The 18,087-nt window shown below is 37.7% G+C and overlaps 1 protein-coding gene across 2 annotated transcripts; it reads left to right on the top strand.

Moving 5' to 3' along the window:
• The first annotated feature begins 947 nt into the window (after window positions 1–947).
• Window positions 948–17,002, top strand: LOC114281305 (uncharacterized). 2 transcript variants are annotated; one of them, XM_028223759.2, is made up of 9 exons: window positions 948–1,356; window positions 1,507–1,573; window positions 2,381–2,409; window positions 2,499–2,707; window positions 3,427–3,545; window positions 4,033–4,128; window positions 4,207–4,282; window positions 10,108–10,261; window positions 16,599–17,002. In XM_028223759.2, the coding sequence occupies exons 1-9, from the start codon at window positions 1,108–1,110 to the stop codon at window positions 16,749–16,751; spliced, it is 1,152 nt and encodes a 383-aa protein (XP_028079560.1). In that variant the 5' UTR covers window positions 948–1,107; the 3' UTR covers window positions 16,752–17,002. The 2 variants fall into 2 exon arrangements, with proteins under 2 accessions (XP_028079560.1, XP_028079562.1); XM_028223761.2 differs by having other exon boundaries at window positions 955–1,356; window positions 10,108–10,313.
• Window positions 17,003–18,087: the final 1,085 nt, after the last annotated feature.

Below are 18,087 nucleotides of genomic sequence, written 5' to 3'. Positions count from 1 at the left end.
TTGCCAACCAATTATCAAGCGATTATGTTGTAGTTCTTTCAACCTCAATGAAGAGGACTTTTACTGGTGGCTTGCTTAGGAGAAATTAGTAAATAACAATAAGTGAAGAACAATTTCAAAATCTGAATTTCATTAAGTAATGAAAACTTACAATGATCTGACCCAGCCTCGTAAAGGTTCACAACAACAAACTATTTGAAACTACTCCTAGAAAATAAAGTGTAGCATAGGAATTGAAGTGTAGAAATGTAAAGAACTATTAAGCTAGAAGGAAAAATGAAATAAATAAACTAATTTTTTGATCTGAGTCTGGGGGTTCATTCTGGGGCATTCCTTACTATTTATACTTCTCAATGGTAACCGTCGAAGTGGGCTTCCAACCGTCGAAAATGTCTTCCCTTAATTGCTGAACATACTCTCTCACAGTCAGTCCCACTACGCACTCATACAGTTAGGCTTCCCTCCTGATTTTGAATTTAAACTTTATGAGTAACCGTTAGGCCACATCATCTTGTATCTCTCGATTGTTCCAGTGCTACGCAGATCTATTATTACCAATACGAACTGCCACATGTCTGACTTTGGTTGACAACTCCTCAAATTACCCTTTTCGTGCGTTAAATTATGATTAATTTTTACAAATTATACAGTCAACAGAATATACGAAAAAGTAAAAATAATAATATGACAATTTATATTAACCTTTTGACTTTTTAATTAAAACTAAAGGTTACCCAACGAAACTTTAATTTATTTTTAAACTGAATCAAGTGAACCTACACAATTAAAAAAATATGATTTTAAGCTTCTATAATTTACGACTTAAACTGAATCAAGTGAACCTACACAATTAAAAAAATATGATTTTAAGCTTCTATAATTTACGACTTTAATGATAATTTCAAATGCGAAAAAAATATAATTTAAAAAAAAAATGATGGTGGAATGGCATATATTTCTCACATCACAAGTCACAGCCACCCTGTATCGACTGCAAGAAAACCCCAGGTTGAGAGAAAACCCCAAGCTAAACCCCCCACAAACAACCTGATTTCACAAAGTAGACTCTGACAATCCTCCTCTGCAAATTCAAAATACAAGAATCTGATGATGGAGTTAAAGGATTTCAAAGAAGCTTTGAATTTCGCTTTCACAACAGAATTCTGGAGGATGGGTGTGTTCTGGACCATCTCTCTCGTCCTTTCCTACTTGCAGTTGTTCACCACAACCCTTTTTTCCCGGACACCCATTTCACACCCACGTTGTTCTCCTTCACCACCACCACCACCAGCAACCACCGCAACTTCAACTCCCACCTCCAGTCCTACCAGGAGGCCTGTCTGCATTATCACCGGCGTAATTGTTCTAATTTTATTTTATTTTTTAATGCTATATGTGACAGTTTTGAAGTGGGTTTGTTGATTATATTTACTAATCGCTTTAGATGGAGTTTAGTTTTGATTTTCTGATTTGGGTTTTCTCTGTTTGGTTGAATTATGTGTGTAGGCGACTTCTGGGTTAGGAGCTGCAGCTGCTTATTTTCTTTCAATGGAAGGTTTCTTTGTTGTTCTTGGTACTCTCTCTCTCTCTCTCTCTCTCTCTCTCTCTCTCGTTTGTTCATATTTTTCATATTTTTCATATTTTTTAGTTCATTTGCGTTTAATTGAGTTCTCAATTTGGTTCAATGTAAAATCATTTACTGCACTGATGTTTCAATTGCAAAGTTCTTTACAGGTCAAATAATTGTCATCCTGCCATTTTTCGGGTGTTTGGTTGGCTAAAATTTTGAAAATGAAGTTTCAGTCTAAAGAAATCATCAAACAGCTGGTGGGCATACAAAATATGATATAAGAAAGCAAAAGAACAATAATTGAATACTTGAGGGGTAACACAGTTAGGCTGACTGAGTGTAGAGTGTGAGATTTCTTGAAGAAAAGACTTTGACCAAGTTGGTGTGTGTGCCTATGTACATTTTTATTCATATAATAAATTCGAGGAAGGGTTATGACTCGCAAGTGTTGTAGAAGATGCCTAAGACTACTGTTGAGATGATAGGAACCTCCTGTAGTTGTATGATTTTGAACCGAAAAACTCACAAAAGGAATCCATAGACTTTACATCCAATTTGGTGAAATGATTTAAAATAAAATTGGATTATTATTTCAATTGCATCAACCGAGGAAAATGAAGGAAATAAGTGTTAGAAAACATTTTGCAATAAGACAATTGGAGCATTAGTGTTGTGTCTCCGCATGAATGCATTCTAATTGATCTGTCAAGCATGCTGCTACACCCACAAAGCACTTGTGAAAATTGCTCTACAATAAGGACCATATGAAAGAAAGAATGGCCTCTAACTAAATTCATTTCCTACCTGCAGTTGGACGATCCTCACATCTGTTGTCAAAGGTGTAATGTATGTCATAAGTATATTGCTATTTGTACATCCCTAGATTTGAATGCTTTCATTGATCTTCTCTCTCTTGGTTGTTTGATAGGTTATGGAAGATATTGAAAGACGAAATAAAAATGCCCATCTCAAATGCTTTCAGGTTGATTTATCATCCTTTCAGTCAATATTGAAGTTCAAAAGCTCCTTTCAGCAGTGGCTTATGGATTCAGATCTGCATTCTTCAGTCCAACTCCTAATAAACAACGCTGGGATACTGGCAACAACATTTAGACTCACTGCTGAAGGCTATGATCAGTAATAATTCAAATTATTTATCTATTTGCTTGTAAAATATATAGGCGTACATGTGCCACTTGAGCAAAGTTATTATTTTATAAGCTTGGTGACAGCTTGATGATATAGGAAGGTCACATGATAGGAAACTGTACGAGTTTTAGTGAGCTGTTAGGAGATGAAAGTTAATTTGCATAAGGTGAATTAAACTTGTGTAAGTTATTGGTAAAGTTGAGGACATGGCAGTTAGTCTAGTGATCCATGTAGCTATCCCTTGGGACAATGAGAAGGTCAGAGGTTCAAGTTTCAAGTCGATGGAATGACTGCGACCCTTTTGTTGTAATCTTACTAACCCACTAACATCCTATCCTATCGTTTGCCAAAACAAAGTTATTGGTAAAGTTGGTTTCTCTAAAGCTACACTAGCTGGTTGAGTTACAGTTGATCCTTGTGGAATTTATGTACATGATAATTTTGATGATGTGTTTGTTCCTAGATTTCTATCTTAAAAATATATGTTAATTCTATTCTTTATATGTTGTGTGTTTCCTTTGTGTCTGCGTGGCAGAATGCAGGAGTCTTGGTTTTCTTCTATGTAATTAGAATTAAATTCAAATTGTGTTGCTCCCTTTGAAGTAAGGAAAAAACCAAAAAAAAAGGAAGTCTACATCAAGGTTCCTACGCTCCTAAAGAATAGTTGGTTGCAACTTGCTTGCTGATGTTTCTCTTGCCTTTTCCAGGATGATGGGTACCAATTACATTGGTGCGTTTTCTCTTACCAAAGTTCTATTACCACTTTTGGAAAACAGCCCCGTTCCTGCCCGGATTGTTAATGTCACATCCTTTACACATCGGAGTGGTGAGCATTTTCTAACCTTTCTGACTTTATGAGATACATTTGAAAAACACAAAAAAAGTGGCAATTTGATTTTTCAACCACTAATTGTACAAAAAAAAGTTCACTAGACTTAAATATATAGCTTTGAGTTTGCTTTAATTGTCGAAATTTTTATCCCTGCTTGTATGCATCTAGACTACGTAACATGGACACTAATGGTCACACATAAACGGTGCCTGACATGTTACCCAAAGAAAACATTAGTGGCATTGCTGTCAATGGTGATGTACTGATAATATGGTGTGTTAAACGGATTATACATGCTATAAAAGAGAAACCATTGCATCTTCTGCACATGGTGATTTGGTGTGTATGCACCACAGACCATATTATTATTTTGTCGTTAGTTGGTAGTTTTCAGTCAAGTGGGATATCATAATTTGTTTTTCATGAGGTTCTTTACAGAGTATTGGATATAAATATCGCATTATTTATTGTTTTTCTTCAGTGTCTGATATACAGGTAGACAAGGAAACTGTTTCTGGAAAGTCTTTCTTGAAATTCAAAAAATATCCATGTGCTCATATCTATGAGTATTCTAAATGTAAGTTACTTGTCATGTTGACATTGACTTGATAATTGTTTACTGCATTTCTAACTCTGTGTGTTTTCCTCTTGATAGTGTGCCTACTACTATTCTCGTATGAGCTTCATAGACATTTTGGTGTGATGGGAAAATCTCATCAGGTTTCTGTCATGTATGTGTTTCAATACTTCCCATTCCTTGCTTTTTAGCTTTGTTAACTTCTGAACTTTTAAATATAATAATAATTGTTTAATTGTTTCATTATGTGACTGCAAGATGTAAAATTTTTGCTCATTGAGGTTTTCACTATTGACAGAACAAATTTCTGGTGTTTTTCTGCTGTATTGTGGAAATTATATGATTAAGGCATAAAGGTGTTCTTTCTTGTTTCCACATGTTCTCATATCCTGAATATTTGGCTGGAAAAGCTCATGGCCATGGCTTCAATTTCCAATCTTTTAGTCTCAATCATGCAATAATTTTGCACACTTGCATCTGTATCTTTATGATTCAAGGGGCTCTTGTCGCAACTTCTTTTATGTTTTTGGTAGGAAGATTAAAATAGGGAAAAACAATGCTTCCCAACAGGAGAAAAACTGAGAAAGGATTGTGGCCGAGTCTCATCTCATTTTGGAATCAGAGTTTTGTTAAATGTCAATTTTTGGCAAGAAGTTTCTGCAGCAATTACATATTGAGGAAGGATTTGATAGCCTAGTTTGACAATTGCTTCTGTAGTGAAGGTTCGGGTTGCAAAGGGTTTCATTTTGGTGTTTAGAAATTCTGTAATTCTTGTACTAATTGTACCGTAAACACAAACTGATGCTGTTATAAGGGATGATGTGCTTCATGCACATAGAAGTTTTAGATTGACTCCCGGTGGTGGTTGGTGCTTGTCCTCATGCTCTCTTTAGTTACCACTTCGCCCAAAACTAATAACTAAGCCCAGAAACAAAAGGGTTGGTGGCAAGTTGGCAACCTAATCTACACTTCAAAAACCTAGGTAACCAAAATGCTATTGAATTTTAAAACTTAAGAAAACATATATAAAAATAAAACCGATAGCACACTATCCTATAAAATATAATTAGATTCAAATTAAACCTAAACCCATTAGACAATGTTAATGTAAATTGTGTAAATGTAAATTACCACTACCACTCACTCCACCTACCACCTCCACTACCACCCACTCCACCTACCACCTCCACTACCACCTACACCTACTCCTCACCTACTCCCAAATCCTCTCCTATATAATAGGAATCCTTGTAATATACGTAATACACAAAAAAAAACAATCAATAATATACATCAATTTATTTTACATGGTATCAGAGCTATAAGATTTAAGCCTATATTCCTTTCTTTCCGGCGGGCAGCCGGCAGGCAACCATGCCTTCGCTGCCCGCTGGAGTTTTTCAACATCTCCTACACAGCATCACCATTACCCCTTCCCAAAACCAAAATACAGAAGGCAACAAACCCAGTAACACATGTCTCCTCCGCGTGTATCTGGTGGTGGTAGGTGGACGCCGACTCAAATTGTTGACCATCTTCATTTACTTTGTCATTGTTCAGATCTGCTTTAAGGCTCTTCAGTTTGAGACCCCAAGTCTCCGTCAGGCCTACATTGCCCTCCAAACATGGAAATCCGCCATCTTCTCCGACCCATTCAATTTCATCGCCAACTGGAACGGTCCCAAGGTCTGCTCTTATTTGGGAGTGTTCTGTGCTCCTTCTCCCTCCGATCCTTCTCTAAGGGTTGTCGCCGGCATCGACCTCAACCACGCTGACCTCGCCGGCTACCTCCCAACGGAGCTTGGTCTCCTTCCCGGTCTCCACCCTCTTCGGGGTCTTCACCTTCTTTCCGATCACACCCTCCACCCCCGCCATCATCCGAGGTCATTTCCTTTTCGTTCGGTTCTTGGCGAGATTCCGCCCACTTCCGGGTTGGGAGAGGTTGTCAATTTGTTTGTGAAGTATCTGAATTTGAGTTCAGTTCCGTTTACTGAAGTGTCTGATCTAGTTGAATATAGTGAGAGTCCTAGGTGGAGGGTATCTGGATCTTCGGATGGATTTAAGTCAAGGAATGCTATGACAGTAACTTCTTATGTGGCTTCTATTGGTTGTTGGAACACACCTACTGAAAGAGTTTCACCCAAGACTACTATTCCTCCCCCACCGCCTCATTACACACTCTTTCACACCTTTCTGCAAACCCAGCTGTAGCACCATCTTTCACACCATTATACTATATTATCATACGCCATACCACCCCACCGGGTGCAGTGTGCATTGTTTGAATATTCCACTCCTCAGTGGCTTTCTTCTCTCACTTTTAACCTCTCTTTCCTTTTTTTTTTTTTATTTTAATATTCACATCTACTACATTTTATCTTTCAAATAAAGCAGCTGTGTGATCCCACCGCCCATCAAAGACTTATTTTATCTTATTTATCATCATCATTTTCAAACCCATCTTCTCCCCTGCCCCACACACACACACACATATATATATATATCTTTTTTTTTTTTATTCTAATATATTACTCAAACACACTCAAATTCTCCTTATCATTCTTATTATTTTTATTATTATCACATGGGCGTGTTCCCCCTCTTAACAATTTTTTCAATTATTTTCCCCATCTTTCATTTTTGATTTCAATTATATTTTTATTATTTCTTTCTTTATTTTTTCTTTCACATTATTTTTCATCTTTTTCCAATTCCATTCATACCATATAGCTTTGCACACCAAACCATATTTTATTCATCTCAGGGATTAACCCCGATCACAATTTTACACACAAAAAAAAAAAAAAAAACAAAACAAAACAAAAAACAAAAAAAACACAAAAAAAAACAAAAAAAAAAAAACACACAACAACGGCTTTGTTTTCTTTTCTGCAGACGGCCACACACCGACATCCCTTCTCTACTCTGCCGCCGATCTCTTCTTCTTGCCTCCGTCCTGGACGGCCCTTGCCAGTGTTGCCTCCGTATTTCCCACGCCACCGAGCACGTTCAGTCCCCGCTGCTCCTCCACTGCAGCATATGGCGGATCTCCAAATCGGAACATCACGGTGGCCTTCCGCTTCAGCTCTTTATTTTCTTTCTTTAGGACACTTATCTCTGCTCGCGCATCCTTATACATGCGTTGGAGCAGAGCCAGCTGGGAGTTTAACTGTTGCACCTCATTTGTCCTGCTCTGCAGCCGGTGCGACAAGTTTGTGACCGCAGTCATGGTTTCCACACATGACTTCAGAGTATACTGATTGGCCTCAATATCAGTTTGCACCGCCATTTTTTGCTCCACCGACCGCATCGGAAAGTTCAACGGAACAAACACAGAGGTGTTTGGTTGAGGTTCACTGGCCACCACACCAGTTCTCTCTCTTGTTGACTCATTGAGGTCGGGAAAGAGAGTGAGCAGCCCACGGGAAGACGAAGCCATTTTCTGGGCAACAGAGTGTTACAGCGTATTACAGAGTTTCTCTCTCAGCAAAGGAAGAGTTTTTTCAGAGGTTTCTCTCAGTTTTTTTTTGTCTCAGCTTCTGCCTCAGCCTCAGCCTCAGCCTTCGTCTTGATTAAATAGCCAAGGCAGCCACGCGCATCGCGCGCCTCTTGACGCCAGACAAACTGGGCACGCCTTTTGATGCACGCCTTTTGAAAGATTAGGCACACCTTTTGAGGGCACGACTTTTGAGGGCTCGATATCTATATCCATGTATATCTTTTGAGCAGCCTATCTACACACTCATACAGTGTCTTCTACACCGATCAGCTTTATCAATCCTTTTGTTTCAACCTCAAATAGGTTTTTATCAAAGTTTTTAAAGGCGAATGCGTACCTTGAGACGTTTTACCCCTCATGAGGCGAGGCGTAAGCCTCAGGGCGTTGAGGCGTAAGCATTTCAAATTTCAAATTTTAATATTTACTGAATAAATTAAATATTTTTAAATAGTTAAAAAAATAAAAACAAAATTAAATATAAATGTGTAAATACTTTTCACTTTAATGCGTTGAACATTTTACTGCATAGAAAGAAGTTTTCCTTCACTGAAAGAGAAATCGATATTCTTAACTTCAGTGATTGAGCTTCACTTGACCATTAACTGTGTTTTTCTTGATTGATCATATACTTAATTTTTCCTGTAGAATATAGTTGTAAAAATAGATTCTTTTTAATTTTTTATGTTTAAACAATCTAATAGACTAAGTTTAACAAATGCCCAAGGCAACTTCTGCATGTGCATACTCCTCACATGCTTATGCGCAAAAGGCGTAAAAAGCGCACTTAAGGAGCATGTCTAAAACTATGATGAACAAGCCTTTGGGGAGTAATGCCTAAAAATCAAAGCCTTGATGCGTTTTACCTTAGCCTTAAGGCGAGGCGAGCATCGAGGCGAGCCTCAAGAAAGCCTTTTAAAACTCTGGTTTTTATCTTCACACCTATTTGAGTTTGAGGGGGGGTTATACACAGTATCATATATAAGTCGCTCATGGCGCACTCCCTAAGTCGCCCCCTTGGTGCACCACCACAACGGTCCGACATGACCCCATAAACTGTCCCGACATTGATTCCGGTCAGCTGCTACAACGGTCCAACATGACCCCATAAACTGTCCTGCTACATCGGTCCGACATGACCTCGTAAACTGTCCTGCTACATCGGTCCGACATGACCTCGTAAACTGTCCTGCTACATCGGTCCGACACGACCTCGTAAACTGTCCTGCTACATCGGTCCAACATGACCCCATAAACTGTCTTCTACAACGGTCTGACACGACCACACAGTGTCTGCTACAACGGTCCGACATGACCCCGTAAACTGTCTGACACGACCATACCGTGTCTCCTATCCTGTTTTATTTTATTTATCAGTTCATTTTTCTGTTTTGTGACTCTCTCTAAACTCAAGTTGGCTAGTGCCTATCCTCCTTGAGTTTGAGGGGGGCTGTTAATGTAAATTGTGTAAATGTAAATTACCACTACCACTCACTCCACCTACCACCTCCACTACCACCCACTCCACCTACCACCTCCACTACCACCTACACCTACTCCTCACCTACTCCCAAATCCTCTCCTATATGATAGGAATCCTTGTAATATACATAATACACAAAAAAAAACAATCAATAATATACATCAATTTATTTTACAGACAATATTAATTTCTATATGAGCTTCATAGGAGGTTCCTATATTGACTTCTATTTTTATCATTCTATGCACAAGTCTTCCCTTTTTTTTTTTCTTTTTCTTTTTTTTCTCTATGCACAAGTCTTCCCCCTTTTTTTTTTTTCTTTTTTTTCTTTTTTTAAAGTAGAAATATAGGTAGAACATTGTCCTTCTGTCATTGTTCTACATCAAAAGTAATTGGGGGGTGGGGGGGGGGGGGGGGGGGGGCTTTGTTGAAACTCCAATATTAGTCGGAGGACGGAGGACTAGAAAACATAACATGTTAATTTGCCAACAAAATTTAGCCAAAAGAACAAAAAAGAATACTTTTTCTTCTGTTCGTAGCTTTTCCTAATCTTGGCAAACAATGAGATTTATTTTCTATTTCATTATAGACAAAAGTCAATAAAGTGTATTGAAATCCCTTCGGCAAAGAACTATTTCCTTCCCCCCGTTTTGTATCGAATTGAATGACTGACAGCATGAATGTCCATATTGGCTGGTTTAATATGGAAATCTCTGAGGCTAAATTTCCAAGTCAAAGGTTGCCGATTCCTTCAGTGTCTTTTGGATTTTCTCAACTATGACTTGAAAATTTAGTCTCCCGCATAAATTCAACTAATCTGGATATTATTGTCTCTTAATTATTCATTGGCAGCCATACTTGTTAGTACACATTATAGACAAAATGACCCCTACCTTGGAACCATTTGAACTCTATTTTTACGCTTGTTTTGAAAAGCTAGTTTTGAGAATGATTCTCATGGACTTGATTGCTTTGTCTCTGGTCCTCTCCAATCATGAAGTGCTGTTGATCCTGGAGCAGTGAAAACTAACATCATGCGAGAAGTTCCGACATGTATATCTTATGTGGCACTTTTAGCCTTGAAACTTTTGGGTCTTCTGCAATCGCCTGAAAATGGAGTCCGCTCTATTCTTGATGCAGCTCTTGCCCCTCCAGTGAGTTCTTTATTCTGATCCATTGTGATTGCTTCTGCAAAAGTAACTATTGGTAAATATTTTTTTTCCACGTGATATCTTATGTTTATGTAATCTACTTCAAGAATTAATTGGGATTACAGCTTTTTGGATCAAGTTAAAACTTAGACTTTCTCTGCTGTGCTAACCATTTTATGTTATTTTCCAGCACAGAGAATTTCTGTGTTCAAGTATGATAGAAAAAAGAGTTGACGAAAACTTGATTCTAATTCAGCTTACCATTTCATTGATCTATACAATTTATACTGTTTACCATTTAGTTACAAAACTAATCTAACACTAGTTAATCCTAATCATTCTGAGCTACATCTAACTAACTGAGTTACATCTCTAACGAACCAAGAACAGTTACAACAAACATCAAGCCTTGATCCCTTCACATGTGTCTTAAGTTTGAGCTGCATTTGTTGAACTGATGAGTTGGTGCTTGAGTGTGAGCTGCACTTGAAGCCATTGCATGAGCCGCAGCCTTGCTATTCTCTGTATTCTCATCAAGAGTCCATTTATTAAATAGGCTTATGACATTGGTGGAGGATGATACTAACGAGTCCATATTACCTTGGGAGTACAATCTTATTTGTATTTTTTTTTTTTTTGATAAACCAGGACAGGACCCCCATTCAAGTTAATTATATATATGGAATCCCCACTGCTGGAAATTGTGTTCATGCATATAATATGATAGTGGTGTTGGTGGTAGATAGTGACATGTATAGAATATGATAGTGGTGTTGGTGGTAGATAGTGGTATGTATAGAATATGATAGTGGTGTTGGTTGTAGATAGTGACATGTATAGAATATGATAGTGGTGTTGGTGGTAGATAGTGGCATGTATATAATATGATAGTGGTAGATAGTGGTAATATATAATATGTAAGTGGCATATAATGGGTTATGATGATGTTTGTAATATCTTCTATATAAGGAGTGTCATTTGGTCTTGTAAGATAAGAAGTTTTGAATATAACAGAAATATATTCCTTCTTCCTCATATTTTCGGAGTTCTTCTTCTTCATATTTTCTAAGTTGGTATCAGAGCAACAAAAAACACAGCAGCCCTAAAACCGTCATAGCCATGTCGGAAGTCACGTCCGGAACCACTTCAACCCCTGCCGCTGCCATTCCGGTGAAAACGTCCAACTCTCACTCTGTCCAAATCACCACCATCCGCTTAAATGGTGATAATTTTCTCCGCTGGTCACAATCTGTCCGGATGTATATCCGTGGGCAAGGAAAGATCGGTTACATCACTGGTGACAAGAAGGCTCCTGCTGTTAATGATCCGCTGTTCGACAATTGGGACGCTGAAAACTCCATGGTTATGACATGGTTGGTGAATTCCATGGAGGAGGATATAAGCTCTAATTACATGTGCTATACTACTGCACAAGAATTGTGGGATAATGTTAGTCAGATGTATTCTGACCTAGGAAATCAATCTCAAGTTTTCGAATTAACTTTGAAGTTGGGAGAGATTCGTCAAGGAGATGATTCCGTCACCAAATATTTCAATTCGTTGAAAAGGTTGTGGCAGGATCTTGACATCTTCAACACATACGAATGGAAATCGGTTGACGACTGCAACCACCACAAGAAAACTGTGGAAGACAGCCGTATTTACAAGTTTCTTGCCGGCCTCAACATTGAGTTCGATGAAGTGCGAGGAAGAATTATTGGCAGACCTCCTCTCCCATCCATTGGCGAAGTATTTGCCGAAGTCAGAAGGGAAGAGAGGCGAAGGAGCGTCATGCTTAAGAAAAAAGGTAATGGTGAATCAATTGAAATTTCTGCTTTAATTAGCGATGCTGCGGCCAACAAGGCTGCAAATTACCAGCGCAGGTTTGATGATAAGCCACGGGTCTGGTGTGATTTTTGCAACAAGCCTCGCCATACACGCGAAACGTGTTGGAAGATTCATGGCAAACCTGTCAACTGGAAAAGCAGCAAACAAGGAGAGAAGAATCGTGGCTTTCCTACCGCTAATGAAGCCGATTCAGGTCCCTTCAACAAAGAGCAGATTGATCAACTCTTAAAGCTGATAAAATCTAACTCCTCAACCGGTACTCCTAGTGTTTTGTTGGCACAAACAGGTAGAAATCCTAAAGCCTTCTCTTGCCTAAACTTCTCTCCGTGGATCATAGATTCCGGTGCCTCCGATCACATGACTAGTTTTTCCCATTTATTTAGTACCTATTTCCCTTGTTCTGGTCATGACAAAATCAGAATAGCCGATGGTAGTTTTTCACCTATTGCAGGAAAAGGATTTATTAAACTAACTGAGAAAATTAATCTCAATGCTGTTCTTCACGTCCCCAACTTAGCCTGTAACCTTTTGTCTGTCAGTAAACTATCTAAGGATTCTAATTGTCGTGTTACATTTTTTGAATCCCATTGTGAATTTCAGGACCAGAACTCGGGGATGATGATTGGGCGTGCTAGGATGCTTGAAGGTCTTTACTACTTTGATGAAGTACCTGTTAGTAATAAAAAAGCTCAGAGCTTTAATAGTACCAGTTCAATCTCTGTTCGAGAAAAAATAATGCTATGGCACTATAGGCTAGGACATCCTAGTTTTCTTTATCTGAAACATTTATTTCCAGAATTATTTAAAGGGATTGATTGTTCTTCTTTTCATTGTGAAAGTTGCATTTTTGCAAAATTTCATCGCTCTACTTATTTGCCAAAACCTTACCAGGCTTCAAAACCTTTTTATTTGATTCATAGTGATGTTTGGGGCCCTTCTAAAATCACTACTCTTTCTGGTAAAAGATGGTTTGTTACATTTATTGATGACCATACCCGCTTATGTTGGATTTATTTGATGAATAAAAAATCTGACGTGAAAAATTTATTCACAAATTTTTACAATATGATTGAAAACCAATTTCAAACCAAAATTGGTATTTTACATTCTGATAATGGAACAGAATATTTCAATGAGCAGTTGGGTGAGTTTTTGGAAAAAAAGGGGATTTTTCATCAATCTACATGTCGGGATACCCCTCAACAAAATGGCATTGCAGAACGAAAAAATAAACATCTACTTGAAGTAGCACGTGCTATAATGTTTTACATGCATGTTCCTAAATATTTATGGGGTAAAGCAATTTTAACAGCCTCTTATTTGATAAACAGGATGCCTACAAAGGTGTTAACATACAAAACACCTTTTGATTGTCTCAAAACTTTTTTTCCTGACACGAGGTTGTTTTCTGATTTACCCGCCAAAGTTTTTGGATGTACTGCCTATGTTCATGTTCCCAGTCAATTTCGTTCAAAACTTGACCCCCGTGCTATAAAATGTGTTTTTTTTGGGTTATTCCTCAAACAAAAAGGGGTATAAGTGCTTCGATCCTCAAAACAAGAAATTTCATGTGAGTATGGATGTGTCATTTGTGGAAACAAAATCCTATTTCCCCAACACTTCTCTTCAGGGGGAGACAAGTGGAGTAGAAGACCGTTTTTGGGATATTTCTATCCCGCTCCCCAATGTCATTTATCCTACACAAAAACCACATCTTTCTGATAATGATCACTTAGGAGAACCAAGTTCTATGGTGCCTAGTCAAGAAGATTCTTGTTTAGGGGGAGAAGTACTACAAAATGATCTAAATCCTGAGCTTCAGGTTTATACTAGGAAGCGATTTCATCTGAGGAATAATGACCCGAATGTCCATCCTAATGACCCGAATGTCCACCCGAGTTCTGGCATCGAAATTTTAGGTAATCCTATTCCTTCTATTTCCGACCTTGATGTACCTATAGCAATTAGGAAAGGTGTCCGAAATTGCATTAAACATCCTATTGCAAATTACCTCTCCTATCAAAGACTGTCTAAAAACCATAGAGCTTTCACATCTAGGATTTCACACTTGTTTGTTCCAAGGAATATACAGGAAGCATTGGATGATCCGAATTGGAAATTAGCAGTCATGGAGGAGATGAATGCTTTAAGGAGAAGTGGTACTTGGGAGATAGTTGATCTACCCAAAGACAAGAAAACAGTTGGGTGTAAATGGGTGTTTACGATAAAATGTAACGCAGATGGAAGCGTTGAGAGATACAAGGCGAGACTGGTAGCTAAAGGCTTCACTCAAACTTATGGGATCGACTATCAGGAGACGTTTGCTCCTGTTGCTAAAATAAATTCCATCAGAGTACTGTTATCTCTTGCAGTAAATTCAGATTGGCCTCTACATCAACTTGACATTAAAAATGCATTTCTCAATGGTGATCTTGAAGAGGAGGTGTTCATGAGCCTACCGCCGGGATTTGAGCAGAGACTTGGAAGTGACAGAGTATGCAGATTGAACAAGTCATTATACGGACTCAAACAATCACCAAGAGCGTGGTTTGAACGCTTTGGGAAGGCAGTTATCAGTTGTGGCTTCTCGCAGAGTCAAGCAGATCACACAATATTTTATAAACATTCAAAAAACAGTAAAATTGCAATTTTGATTGTTTATGTTGATGACATCATTTTAACTGGTAATGATGAAGCAGAGTTAGCAGCCCTCAAAGAGAAACTCGCAAAAGAATTTCACATTAAGGATCTGGGAGCCCTCAAGTATTTCCTCGGAATGGAATTTGCAAGATCCAAGGAAGGTATATTCGTTAATCAAAGAAAATATGCTCTTGATCTCCTTGGAGAAACAGGTATGCTTGGTTGTAAGATGGCGGAGACTCCGATCGAGCCTAACTTGAAGTTACAAGCTGCTAAGGCTGAAGAAGTCAAAGAGAGAGAACAATATCAGCGACTTGTAGGGAAATTGATTTACTTGTCTCATACGCGGCCTGATATTGCCTTTGCAGTCAGCATGGTAAGTCAGTTTATGCACTCACCAGGGGCAGAGCACTTTGAGGCCGTTTATAAGATCTTAAGATATTTGAAAGGAACTCCAGGGAGAGGCTTACTATTCAAGAAACATGGACATCTTCAAGTTGAAGTATACACAGATGCAGACTGGGCAGGAAGTGTTACAGACAGGAGATCAACATCCGGATACTGCTCATTTGTAGGTGGGAACCTAGTTACATGGCGGAGTAAAAAACAGAATGTGGTAGCTAGAAGTAGTGCAGAAGCAGAGTTCAGAGCTGTTGCCCATGGAATCTGTGAAGTAATGTGGATTAAAAGAATTCTTGAAGAATTAAAGCTTTCTCACCCGACACCTATGAAGGTCTATTGTGACAACAAAGCAGCTATATCTATAACTCATAATCCAGTTCTACATGATCGCACAAAACATATAGAAGTGGATAAACATTTCATCAAGGAGAAAATCAATGCTGGCATAATCTGTATGACCTACCTTCCAACAGGTGAACAATTAGCTGATGTGCTAACGAAGGGACTACACAAGAAGCAATTTGATAAGCTGACTAGCAAGCTGGCTATGGAAGATATCTTCAAACCAGCTTGAGGGGGAGTGCTGGAAATTGTGTTCATGCATATAATATGATAGTGGTGTTGGTGGTAGATAGTGACATGTATAGAATATGATAGTGGTGTTGGTTGTAGATAGTGGCATGTATAGAATATGATAGTGGTGTTGGTGGTAGATAGTGGCATGTATATAATATGATAGTGGTAGATAGTGGTAATATATAATATGTAAGTGGCATATAATGGGTTATGATGATGTTTGTAATATCTCCTATATAAGGAGTGTCATTTGGTCTTGTAAGATAAGAAGTTTTGAATATAACAGAAATATATTCCTTCTTCCTCATATTTTCGGAGTTTTTCTTCTTCATATTTTCTAAGTCCCACCTAGTTGGATGACACCCAAACCTGGCAGTAATGAGATGCACCACTCCTCGTCACCAGGCAAAAAACAAGAGCCTTTGGCTTTGCCAAGAGTTGTATCAAAGGCCTAGAGGTTAGAACCCACCTCGAGGTGTTTGATTAATTAGAATTGTATTGCAGATATTTTCTAACTGTACTCTTATAAGAACATGCTGCTGGTTTTAATACCTTAAACCCAACCCAACCCAACCCAACCCAAATCTAATCTAATGGAATTTGCATGGATCTTGGAATGACCGGCTAGATTTGTACATGAGCTAAAGTTTGAAAAATGAATATTTTTGGATTGGGGCTCGATGAGAGGTCCACAAAGTTCTTTCTTCTTGCATATCAATGGAAATTTGGAATCATTGGCTGCAGCAGTTCTTGAATTATCCTGAGTGTTGATATGTTCATCTCTGGAATGTGAAAGTGTTTTTTTTTTATTTTTTTTTAATTTTTAATACAAGTCAATTGATGGCAATTAAGCTCGTAACTTTTTTGATTTCAGGAGATATCAGGAGTTTACTTTTTTGGAGGAAACGGTAGGACCGTCAATTCTTCTGCACTTTCTTACGACACCAAACTTGCGAAGGAACTTTGGGATACATCTTGTGATCTATTCCTAGAATTGCAGCTGGCCTTCAAGGACACTTCCTTTTGAATATTTGTATATTGTAGGGCTTACCAAAAGAAAAGAAGAAGAAAAAGAACACATAATGTAGTGATTAATTGTCTTCGTATAGTCCAGAAGTTGGTGATGGAAGCTTGCTTGAAGCAATTAGGTGTTTGATCTGTTCCTTCCTTGTGATAGGACTTGTTCTATTGAGTACTTTGGATTGGTTGACTGCAATATTTCCTTACAAAAGTAGAAACTTTCTGTTCAAATAAATTTGTTCTGTTTGCTACATAAAATATTTTTCATTATGTTTTTCGTCATATCAAACTTCCAAACTTTCAAAAATGCAATAAACTCTTTTATATATGTATATATATTGTTTTTTTTTTTTTAGGGGGACAAGTGTTACCTTTTTTTTTTTTGTGGAAACTAACAAACAAGTTTTACTTGGTGAGCTCTCTCTCTCTCCCTCTTAAACATTGATATTTTTTGAAGAGGATAAAAGAAATATAAAAATAATAAAACAGAGAAGAATGTGCGGAAAAAACAATTACTTATATTTTCATTTTTTGTAAGAGTATTATTTTTCTTACTTATTTTGGTCGGTCAAGAAACCAATGCACGAGAAAAAAAGCAATTATTGTTTGCTTGATAAAGGAAAATCAATTAATTATTTATAGATTAATCCTACAAACCCTACAATTTTGGAGGGAAGAAAGGTAGGCATTCTTGGCGCAAGAAGATATATATATATATATATATATGCCATCTTCCCAACCCCAATTTTCTTTTATTTTCTTCACAAATTTTTTCACCAAATGTACCTTCATAAAAATTTGACTTCTTGAAGTCTAGGATTATAATAAACTTAAAAAAACATTTAAATTCTCAAACATATCCATTTTTTGGTTGCATTAAAATGTCATAGTCTTGGCCATATTATTGTTAGTGTGGCTTCATCTGGAATCGCATCATTGTTATTGGTAGGAGGCCGAGCTGCGCATTCAACATTTTTCATTCCATTGAATATCCTAAAAAATTCAATTTGTGGATTTAGCAAGCAATCATTACAGGCTGAGTTATTTAGAAAAACAAAACTCATAATCTGAGATGAAGTTTCTATGCAGCGTAGATATTGTGTTGAGGTGGTTGATCGTACACTTCGAGATATTTGTGATAGTGAAAGGGAAATTTGACTATAAACCCCTTTTACCTTCCTTTCATTGTTAAAAGGACTAAGAAAAAAATTAAATTTTCTAAACCCCTTCATAATTATAAAATCTTGCATAAAGGACAAAATTTATTATTTAAATATTTTTTCAGACTATTATACCCTCAACTAAATCTTCTCACCTTCTCTACCCACTCTCTCTCCACCTTC

Source organism: Camellia sinensis, chromosome 13, assembly GCF_055761805.1.
Source record: "Camellia sinensis isolate YWXY chromosome 13, ASM5576180v1, whole genome shotgun sequence".
NCBI classification, from domain to species: Eukaryota; Viridiplantae; Streptophyta; class Magnoliopsida; order Ericales; family Theaceae; genus Camellia; species Camellia sinensis.
Note: the sequence above shows the minus strand (reverse complement) of the source record. Positions and strands in the feature narration are given on the sequence as shown.